The sequence below is a fragment of the Empidonax traillii genome, unplaced genomic scaffold (genome assembly GCF_003031625.1).
Source record: "Empidonax traillii isolate 1590-97213 ecotype Southwest subspecies unplaced genomic scaffold, ASM303162v1 scaffold342:size1861417, whole genome shotgun sequence".
NCBI lineage: Eukaryota > Metazoa > Chordata > Aves > Passeriformes > Tyrannidae > Empidonax > Empidonax traillii.
In genome coordinates, this window is record NW_020955535.1 from 1175920 (window position 1) to 1187406 (window position 11487).

The following is an 11487-nucleotide window of genomic DNA, read 5'->3' on the forward strand; positions in this document are numbered from 1 at the left end:
TCCTTGCCCTTAGGTGAGCCATGTTACAGTCTCCTCTTGGGACAGGTCAGCTCTCAAACCACTTATTCTTCCCAGGAGGATTTCAGACCCTGCAATTCACTCCTGGCATCGAATGCAGCCCAGATGCAGCTGGACTGAACAGGAATTTAACTCTGGGAGTCAAAGAGCAGGTTACAGAAACTCAGTTTCTTCCTGGTAAGGCAAGGTAAGGGAAGCCACAGCCGAAATGGAAGATGCAGCTTTGTAGAAAGACAGTTATAAATACATATAACCTCAATGTAACCTCTGGCAGGGATGAGGAACAAACTGGACTACTTGAGCTGAGCTGAAATAGGGTCAGTGATGCTTTGTGTTGAAGAGCTTCCTCCACCTACGAGAGGTTTTCCAGCCACTCAGCCCTTTTACACTTGAATTATAGGCAGCCTCTAACAGCCCATCCGATGCCTTTGTTCCCGTCTGCCCCACCAGATCGTTAAGGATTTCAGATTTCCTTTGATCTCAGGCTTAGCCTTAGGAAGACTATCCCCCTTCCACACTGAATTGAGTCAGCAGTTGACACCTTAATTCCTTTGAAGAAACAGACCCAGGAGCTGATTTATCCGTACCGTTTCATGCTTGGTTTCTAAATACATCTCCATAATCTCCCCTCTACCCACACCCCTTCTTCTCAGGCAGGTATCAACACTAAATTTCAATGGGGGCAGTCACCACTTCACACTAAAAGAGTTCACTCGGTAATATTGAACCTCTTCAGCATAATGAGTTCTCAGCTACCACAGAGATTTCTCAGAATCAGCACTTTGAATTATTGCTTAACACACTTTTTCCATACTGGCAATTTCACATGAACTAGATTTTCAAGACCCTTTAAGCACGGTTTGCTAAGCTTCAGGCTGGGTGAACTCTGAATGTTAGATAATTATTTTTTTTTTCTGAGATATTATATCTAAATGCTTTAGCTGTAAAATAACAGCCCAAATCCCTGAACAGCTTTCCTACATATATGAGACAGGAGCAACTGCAGCATCTTGCCGATTTTAAAGGATCTAATTGGGAGAAATAATTTCTTTTCCAAACAAAAATAATCTATGTTATTTTGCTCTGCTTAGCTCAGCCTTTCTCCTTAGTAAAATCTATTAATTAGCACTGAAATACACAGTTTGCAGAAATGCTATTCCTTAGTGTTACTGCCTAAAAACACCACCATGCTCAGGGTTAAGCCTAAAATGACCAACTTCAATATTTAATGCTAGACTGGCCTATGTTCTCTACAAGAATCCATTAACTCTCACAGCAAAACAAAGTAATGCCATCACATGTAGGCACCCAGATATGAAATGCAGAAAACCCTCAGCTATTCCTGCACCGGGGAAACATCCCTAAATATAAGTGACACTATAAAGGTAAGCAGCACATGTAAACAGATTTACCTTATGTTTCCTCGTGAAACAATGTAAATGTACATGGTTTCTTTTTAAAAGCACTGTTGTAATACATTTAATTTATGCAGGGGAATGAGGAACAGCTCTGGTGCTGACAGTCACTTCTGTGCCTATTAACTATTCATAAAACACTCAATAGCACTGAAAGAGCCTTTGAAGCAACAGTAAAGGCTTGACAAAGCTTTTATCATATTAAATACAAAATGTGAAACTTCATGTTTACAGCCACCACTACTCATTAGTCAGACAGTGAGGTTTTCAAGCTGAAAGCAGCAGCCACCCCGAGTCACAACATACAGATTTTTTTCTTCCACAGCCCTAATGAAACAGGCACACGAATCCCACCTCTCAGAAGAACTAAGAGGGATTCACTGCTTGCATTACAATCCACATTTGGTTTGAATTACAATGGAAGTAATATGAAATTACCAAATTATTTATTAATGGCTGAAAGTGTTATGAACAGAAACCACGTACTGTGATTTCACTGAACAAGTATCTTCAAAAAGGTAACAGTTTCTCCAAGTTTACACTACACCAGTCATCAGTTTCCCCTCCTGTTTTTATTCGAGCAAAATCCCTTGCAAAATAATTTTATCGTTTATCCAAATCTTCCATGAACTTATGAACTGGAAGTAGTTTTAGACATTTAATCCTTAGAAGCCAAGTTCAGTGATGGAAGAAAATACGCTGTCATTTATAAACAATAGCAGGGATTTTAATTCCCTCTCACAGATAAGCAGCACTAAGTACCAGATGTTTCAGAAGACAAAGGCCTCATCCTGCTCCTATGGAATTTGTTGTAGCTCATGTGCAGGGGAGCAAACAGCAGGGTTAATGCACAGAGTATATCCACGGGTAACATGGAATCAGTTCCTCAAAACCCTTGGGCTGGTGAACAAATAAACCTCGAGTGCTGAAGGTTTATTTCCTGCTAAAGTTTTAATGCTGGCTGGGACAAACTCACTGAACAGGTCTCAGAAAGGTTAATGAAGATTTTGAGAGATTATAACTTCTGGAAGCGTCAACTAACATAATTTCGTCTGGGCTCAGGCTGCCACTTCCCATATTTGCCATATTTTTACATCCTCTGAATTCTTCCCAACAAGTTTGCTGCTTCATTTTGAATTCTTAAGATGCAGGCACTAAGAAACCAATGAGCAAGTTAAAATTAAAAACAACGTGAAATGTATATTTGGCTTGATCTTGTTGCTAAGCTACTAAAGCCCAGTTATGACTACAAGGCTGTTACAGGGTTTGTAGCTGCATTTCTGACCTAAACACTGCAATAAAGACAAGGACTAAAGTCAGAAATCAGAACTTCTTTTGGTAGGGGTACAGCAACTCAGGCACTTCAGGACCTTTCCAGTTTACAGTATCCATTGATTCAAGCAGCTTTTCAGTGGTGCCTTTAGTTCTTTTGTTAAGATTTGGGAACTTCAGGAAATTTAAACACAGTGAGAATTCAACCACCACTGAACTGGAAAGGGACCATCCAAAGGACCATACCTCCTTCAGCTGATGAAATTTCCTTGTTCATCTGCCAAGTCATAACTACCCCTCTGATCCAGGTTCCACAAACTGCAGGGGAAGTCAAATAGCTGCAAGCAGAGAGTGTGTAACACCAGACTAAGGTGCCCGAGGTTTTCACGGTGGCATCTGATAAGAATCTCAGATGATTCCAGTGACTAAAGTTTTCTCTGAGGTACAGAACAAGCTGTAAAGTTTAATTGTTATTATTCAGCACACTCTGCGAGGAGTCTTTTTTTTTTTTTTTTTTTGGATACCCAAAAGGCTTCTTGTTCTTCAATTTATTATAAATAATGTTGGTTGAGTCACCACACTTCCCCAGGTGTCACTTGTCAAACAGAGTTGCTTGAGCCAATTTAATCTCACAGAAACTGAACGTTGCTTTTACCAGAACAAGATGCAAAGGGAATATTACGGCAGTTTGATGGTTACATTGCAACCCCCTCCAGTGAGGAATAAATATAGCTTGTGCTGAGGCAGACAGATGTTGAGGTTGATAAAGGTAAACAGACCCATGTAAGAGGTAATTACCGAACAGGCCAGATAAGTCACCCGTGAATAACTTTAACCCTTCAGTGAATCCAATACTGGTTATTCCCCTGCTGAGGGAACATGAGCCGAGCACGAGAGATTTCAATTAGTTCCCAAAGCACTAACATTTGGAACTGCCTCCTCCATTTCTTATCTCTGTGGCAGGGAACATCATCTGCATCCCCACAGCCTTTGGCATCACTCTGCCGATTTCCAGCTTTTTCGGAAGTGAGATCTCTCCCCTTCCCTTCCCCCAGATCCCAACGTTATTTTGATCACTGGGGTTAGGGAAGGAAGGGAAGAGATATTTCTCAATTATCTGGAGGAAACAGCTAGAAAAGCTCACAAAAGAAATGTAAACTGGTAGAGTGCTCAGTATTCAGGAGGATGGTTTATTTATACTGTCTGACCTTACCCTATGGTAAGGTAAAGTCAGCTTAGCCAGCCATGCATTTAATCATCCAGCACAAACAAAGCCAACAAAAAAAGGACAGGACATTTAAAAAACTCGGGATCATCTCCATGCAGAGCAAGCTGCAAGTTTGAGTTTAAGGTAGACAGTGGCAGAACCAACACTGCCAGTACAAGTGATTTAAGTCTCTAAATCTCAACTTACCCAAAACACAAAACCTAAAAACAAGTTATGGACATTATAAACAATTCCTAGATGAAGTTGCTTGTGTTTTATTTAGCAAAACAGGTTGATCAGAAAGGTTATTTGGAGCTTTTTATAGTCTATTTTAACTATGCCACCAGTAGATCCACGATGAGCTCTGAAAAGGAAAATTTCCAGGAAAACATGGAGGCATAACTCATCAGCACCTCCCATGGCACTAACTGCACTCATTATTCACTCCTTCGTTGATTCAAAATAACCCAAGTATCAATTTCATATGAAAATACATTTTTAACTGCAGGAAGACTGTATGAAAGGATTTGTTCACAAGCTGAAACTATAATGCCCTTTTCTCATATCAAATATAAAAATACAGGTGTTTCATTCAAAGTGCCAACCTCGAAATTTTTTAATGATGTTGTAAATAGGATTCACTGAACGTTATTTTCCAGTTGGTTGAGTGCTTCTGTTTGGCCACAGCTAAGCAAGCTGTAAGGCACAACTGCACAGATAAGCCAAAGCAAACATATAATATACAAATATTATATATACAATTACACAGTACACACACACAGTTGATTTATTCCCTCATGGAACCACACTCAGCCTGGTATTTCCATTCAGTGCCATGTAATACTTTATGATGTCTGATTGAGAACATGAGTTTCTGGATTTGATAAAGGTAATACCAGGTACCGTTAACACCATCAACAGTTTATTGGAAAGCTAATGACAGGACTCACCACAAAGTTTAAACTGGCTACCCCTATTCTAAAACTCATCACTCCCCCATTATCATCTAAGGCTATTGTCATGGTTTATTCATATGTAGTCACGTTGTTATAAACTAGACAGATGAATCACATAAAACAAGACTCACTAGTGGTTTGAAATAAATGCAATATTTGACTAGCACCTGGAAAACCAAATTTATCCAACTGTTTATTCTAAGGTACTGTCACCTAAAGTATTTCTCCATAAATTAAAAAAAAGCTTCACTGCAATCCTTTATAGCCCAATATTGCTCCTAGTTTCTAGGACACTTACCTTGTGGCAAAGAATTACAGATTGAAATCAGGTTACATTTTCTACAGAGGGAAGCAACATTAGACAGAAGATGAATGCCTACAGAAATCCTTCCCACCTAAACATGTTCACACAGCTGAAACTGTGGCAGAGACAATAATGATAAAAATCAAAACCTTTTTACCTGGTGTACTTGGAGCTGGCAGACACCACTCCCCTCTTCTTCCAGCTTCAACCAGTGCAAAAATACATAGAAAGCTTCGAGTGACAGAAACGAGGCTTACTTACCAATTTGTAACAACACAGGTGTTACCAAAGCTGTCTCCATGGCATAACAAAACTCCCTGCCAAACATTACTGCCCCGTGCATCACCCACAGGCGGATCGGTATCCGGTCGATGGAGCCTTCGCTGATGGTCTCCTCCCTGCTTTCATTCTCCTTGCTCTCTGGTTTCTGAAGCTGAGCCACAGGTAGGTCTTGAACTTGCATAGATTCCGAGTCAGCATTCTGAGGAGCCATTTTCATTACCATAAAAATATATATATATATATTTGTTATATCTATATAAATAATACTACCATAACTCCACGAACAAGTTAGGGTGTCTTCTCTTTTCAGCTTCTGTTCCTCAGGCAAGTAATGCTTATATTCCTCTTGTACAAACAGGTATCTTGCAACTTCTTGTACAGATACGAGACATCAAGAATGAAAAGCTATTTGGTAGGAATTTCAACATATGGCTTGCTGGTTTACTGTGAGTTAGAGTTAAAAATCCATAATTGCCATTCAGTTAATACCAGTTTCATAATTATTATTGAAGAAGTGCTGAAGTTGTTATTCGTGCTACAGAGAGGTGGAAAGGCGACACAAAGAGGTGCTCCACTGTTAATCCCCATCGAGTGGCTGATTAATCTGCAACAAAAAGCAAGTATTTAAAAATTTCAATAGCGTTTTTCAGGATATTGTCATGTCCCCCCCCCCTTAACCATATACCCCATTTCCTGCTTTCCATTGTCCTTGCCTAGCACAGGGTCTTTTATCCCACGTTCCCTCCTACCTCTGCACTTTCCATTGAAATGCAGTTACGCCTCATATTTAAATGATGCTTTACTGTACTCAAGTTCCTCCGGTTTGTGGTCCCACACAAAAGCCACAGGAGAATATCAGGGTATTTTGTCTGAGATCCTCAGAACACGGAGCACAAGACAAGTTCTGGGAAATTTAAAGCAGCTTCCATTTCAGAAACAGCATAGGATATTCCAGCACTATGCCAGGAAGATGATTCATCAATTGCCATGGTCACACAGACATCCCCATTTAGGCTTTTGCAAGTTGCCAATTACTTTGCAGTAACCATCACGCCACCTTACACTGAAGATATTCCTCAAGCAAGCATGAGCAAAACAAGCCATGATGAATATAACTAAGGACTGATATTTAAATATTTCAACTTCCAATGAAGATATATGCAGCATATGAATTCATCTTTCTGCACGCAAGACCAGAGCATCTTACTCCCACACCCTGTGAGGCTGCTGGAATTTGTGAAAGCAGAAGGGTGCAGTATCTCCCACCATATATTAGAATTATTCAAATATATTCTAACCAGGTTAAGACAAGCTTCTCCTGTATTTTCCACTCCTTTGTGCCGCAGACAAAACCTTGGCAGATTTATATACTGTGTCACGTCAATCAAAAAGAGTTCAAGCACTTAGGAGAAAAAACAAAGCATCTTATCAGAAGTCAGATTACATGATGTTTGTACTAGAGGGAAGCATATTTACATCTATGCACACAGTGTGACTGAACTTGTATCCTAGGACAAAACCCCTCAGGGAAATGGCTCCACGAGATGTGGGGCTGTGGGAACAGAGCTGGCCTAAGAAATCCCCACACTGCAATTCCCTGTCCCTCCAGTTGTGGCAACAAAAACTCTTTGTGGGCTTGAGCACACACCAGATCATTAAGTGGTGAGCCTAAAAATGAGCCTTAGGACACAGCTGACATGCTTGGTGTTTAAAGCACGTCACAACAGCAGCTCTGTTTCAGTGTGACCTGAGACACTGCTGTACTGGAAGTGCATCACAGGAACATCATCTTGAGCGCTCCCTCCTGCTGGCACCCTCCTTCGAGCTGTTTATTGCATTTATTTTGTTCTTCCTTTCAAAATCGTCATTTTTGGGGTGGGTTTTTTCATCTTCCAGGTTCCCCAAGGTTACCAGAATTCCTATATTTGATCACCTCAACAACAAACTAATACTGAAGTTTTCATTTGAGCTAGACAAACCTTTAAATCACATGAGAGAGTTAAAATAACTTACTGAGCAAGTCCTATAAACCAAGTATTGAGTTCGAGGTTTTAATCTGTAAGCATTTAAATAACTCGGAACAAAAAGGACTCAAGAAAGCATTTCTCCACCCACTCAGAACTAACAGAAGATGCAACTGGTTTATCATAAATATGAAGTACTCTGTGTATTAAAAAGCACACCCACTTCACATAACACAACTTGTGAGTGAGCAAAGCCTACAAAATACATGTTCCGGAGTAGAAGCAATTATTTTAATTATAGACTAGTCACAAAATGTTTAATTGCTGGCAGACCCAGGCAAAATGACATTCAGTAGAATTTGAAGGTACACGTTAGCTCTTACTGTTCCAAAATCACTCAGAACACGTGTGTTGTATTACACACTAAGGGTCATGGATTACACTCCTGTACGAGATGGCTTTAAAGTCTCCAGCGTTCTCTCACATCTGATTTCCCCTCCTGTCACTGCCTACAAAGGATTTCATTCCCTTTCCGTGAACACCTCATTCCATGTGCAGTGACAGGGTAGCAGGACAAGGCACAGAGGATCCAACACACTGGAATGTTCTGCGATGCTCTGGGGCAGCCTGCACTCCCAGGAAGGATGACACCAGGCTGGGAGCATTTGTCCCTGGAAAGGATAAAGAGGCAGGACAAAAGATACCTGAGATTTAGCCCATTTGAGCGAGGCTCTTAAGGGATGACTGAAAAAGTTATTTCTGAAGTGGAAGATGATGGGGAGCGATCAGATAATTTGGGAGCCAGCAATAATGGACGGTGGACGGAGGTGGACTTTGAAGCCGTAATTGACACAGATAAGAACAGCATATTTTAAACAAGCCAGAAAAAGCAGTTACGGTGTTCAAGTGCGGCAGCGAGAGGCACAATGGGCAGGTTTTATCTAAAAGAACAGAGAATTACTGTTCCATTATGTCAATTTTGTGGTAAGCACAGCGCTAGACTTCCTGCAGCACTTTCATCTGACTCCAAGTTCACGTCTAATACAAGAGCCAGAGAGAATAACAAGAGCCTCTCAGAAAGGTCTTCAGTTCTTCCCTAAGCCCTGCTCAGTTGTGTTCATATTCATTTTAGACTGATCCAGATTCTGCCACTGCTTTTTCCAAGTTCATTTTGAATTTGGCAAGTTTGAATAGTGGCATTCTTTCCTACTCAGGACAAAGTCATTTACCTGATGGAAGTAAATATTACAGAGGCTTTTATGCAGCAAAGAACTCCAAAGGAAATGGCATCAGAAGAGGAGCTGGATTAAAATACCGAAGAGGGATTCTCCTATATCTGCATCCAGCACAAACTGTTTTTTTCACGGCTGGTTTTGACGGGCATTTTCATGATCAACAACAAATAAGGCAGCAGAATGAAGAATTTCAGCCATGGGAAGAGGTTCACGTTGGGCATTGTACAGAGGTTGGTGTGAAGTTCAGATACAGAAATATTCCTGATCTTGCCAAGTGTTTATGAAAGGAGGGGACTGATCACACTGGCTCTTCTTCAACTTAATTGCATGTGTTTTGCTTTGACCTTTGGCCACATTGAGGCAATGACAAAACCTATAAAACAATAGTTAATATTTCAACAAAACAAGCAAGTTATATATCCTGAAAACTAATCTGTAAGCAAAATTTTATAAAGCTGCTCAAATTGCTTCCAATCTTACCTGTTCCACTTTTACTATCTATCTTCCACTGAGGCTTAAGTCACAACTAAGTGGAGCACAAAACACGTTACAGGCTCGACAAATCTGTACCACAATAATTCTGTTCCTCAAACAGGGTGTGCTCACAGAAAGAAATGTGTCAACCATCAAAGAACCAGAGGAAAATTACTGCCTTTCTTTAGGGTTTTCCAGAGAGGAAGTGTTATAGAGGTCACATTTGTGGCCCACAAAATTCAGTGGTTTTCTTTTCCCCAGTGAACACCACGAAAGATGCAAAAAGCTCATGCCAGACAATTATACAACAAGATGCCTCAGGCAAATGACTTCTATCACACTTCCCTGGGTAAGTTCAGGACTTGGGGGTTGACAAGCAGCGCTGCTGCACTTGGGATACCATCACCTGCAGGTCAGCAGATAGGCAGCACACCCATCTATACCAAAAAAAAAGGGGGAGGTTAACAGTGATCCTGCCCAAATCTTTAAGACCGAACTATTTTTAATGCGTGTTTCCAGATCTCTCTTGCTAACAAGGAATAGGAATGCACTGTTTGACAAGCAACCAGATTCCCTGAACCAGTGCCAAAGCATGTGACCCTGAGCCAGGGAGTACACAGCAAGTCTCAGGTAAAAATCACACACGTATTTTCTTGAGCAGTAATAAAGCTTGGCAAGTAGATAAAGTTAAATGGGTCCAACAGAAGACAATTTCAAATCTTTTAGAGGGTTTTCTTCCTCTGAAGCCATTAGGCAATCCTTAAGGCATTTACTGGTGTAAGAAATAATCTCAACAGGGTAGGTGTGCACCAGCTATAAAACCCCAAGGCACTGCAGGGAAAATAAGCTGAGCCCAAGAAAAACTGGAATGAGCAAACCACAAAGGATTGAGACAGTTCTGTTCAAACACTGTTGACTATCTCAGGGGAAAAGGAGAGGGTTGAGCTGAAGCAAACTACCCATTCTTTCATCCTGGTCTTTAAAGTTTATTGCATTAGCTTCCAATCATTTATTTAGTCATCTTCTGTCTTCAAGATCTGCCTCTGACATTATCATGATATTTTACATGGGAGAATACATTCTGACCAAAGTTCTCTCAAATCACAAAGAACTGCATTCACAGTTTTGCTCACAGGGATTATTTTCTAGTGATGTAGGAAATAGTCTAACTCCAAGATTCTAGTGTTTAAATGAATTCCACCTTCTTGATGCTGAAAGGAAGGATGAGGAGACACCTTGAGCCATCATTGCATACAATGTCTCTTCATTGTTTACCACTAACTTCATAAGGGAAAATAGCTAAGAACCAATCCTTACAGAATTTAAGTAGCTTTAATGATTCTGGTCACAGTTGTTATTGTCACATTAGGACCTGTCAGTGATCCATTCTGCTCAATGCAAAAAAACCCTCATAAACAACAAAAAACCCAAGTAAATACTTTTAAGTCATGAAATATTTAAATGTCTGTTTGATAAAAATATGCAAGAATTCAGAAGCTGCCAAATACGACAAGATTTCTGTTCCTCACAGAGCCTTACACCTTACCCTCCTCCAATTCTTCAATAAGTGCATCCCACAGACATCCATTCTAGCAACCACACTATTTCACCTGTGAATCATGTCAGGCCAGCAAGCCCCTAAGTGCCCAGTCATTCCATTTAGTTGCCAGATACTTTCCTGCCAAGTTGCTTTATGCTCAAGCTTTTCAAGTAATCTGGCCGTATCTTGAGAAGTTATCTAGGCTGATTTAAGTTCAGCTTTAATATTAGCATTGGAAAGAAAGGCATTCTGGGTTTATCTGGCTTTTCCTCAGGCTAAATAAATGTTTGGCTGAACACTTCTACCCCCACGTTGCAGACAAACATCATTTATTATTCCTTCCACGACTCAACTCCAAGTGGACAGTGGGTTCTGCTTCAGCATCTGACTGGCTTGCGAAACGATGCATCGATGCATCGTTTGGGCTTGTGCCTTTTCCAGAGTGAGATGGCATCTGGCCAAGGATAATTGCTAATGTTTTGAGTTCAGATGCTCTGTGCTCCACCACACCAACAGACAAAGTGAATGCTGCTGTGAAAGAGCAGCTCTTAAAGGCAAGGCTGACCTTCACCCCTCTGCAAGCGTGGCTTCAACACCACCTCACAAAAACATGCCAATTCTCAAAATACGTCAAAAATTACTCTGTAAGCAGCCAATGAAACTGATTTTGTACAGAAATACCCCAGAAAATACATTAGTAGCTTATCATACTGCTGACACTCCAGGTTTCTCCATCACTTTAAGCTGGTATACTTCCTCTAAGAGCAGCAGCTGTTCCTTTCCTCTGCTCCTGGTTCCTCACTCCCACCGTTTCCTCCGT

General features: G+C 40.7%; 1 protein-coding gene across 6 annotated transcripts in view; it reads right to left on the reverse strand.

The window, feature by feature from the left end:
* Positions 1–11487, reverse strand: part of SLC45A4 (solute carrier family 45 member 4) — a 79713-nt gene that overhangs the window by 25510 nt on the left and 42716 nt on the right. For all 6 annotated transcript variants that reach the window (XM_027892240.1, XM_027892244.1, XM_027892243.1 and 3 more), the window contains one exon: positions 5434–6058. In XM_027892240.1, coding sequence (XP_027748041.1) covers positions 5434–5677 — 244 coding nt within the window. In that variant the 5' untranslated portion in view covers positions 5678–6058. The remainder of the gene's footprint in view (positions 1–5433; positions 6059–11487) is intronic.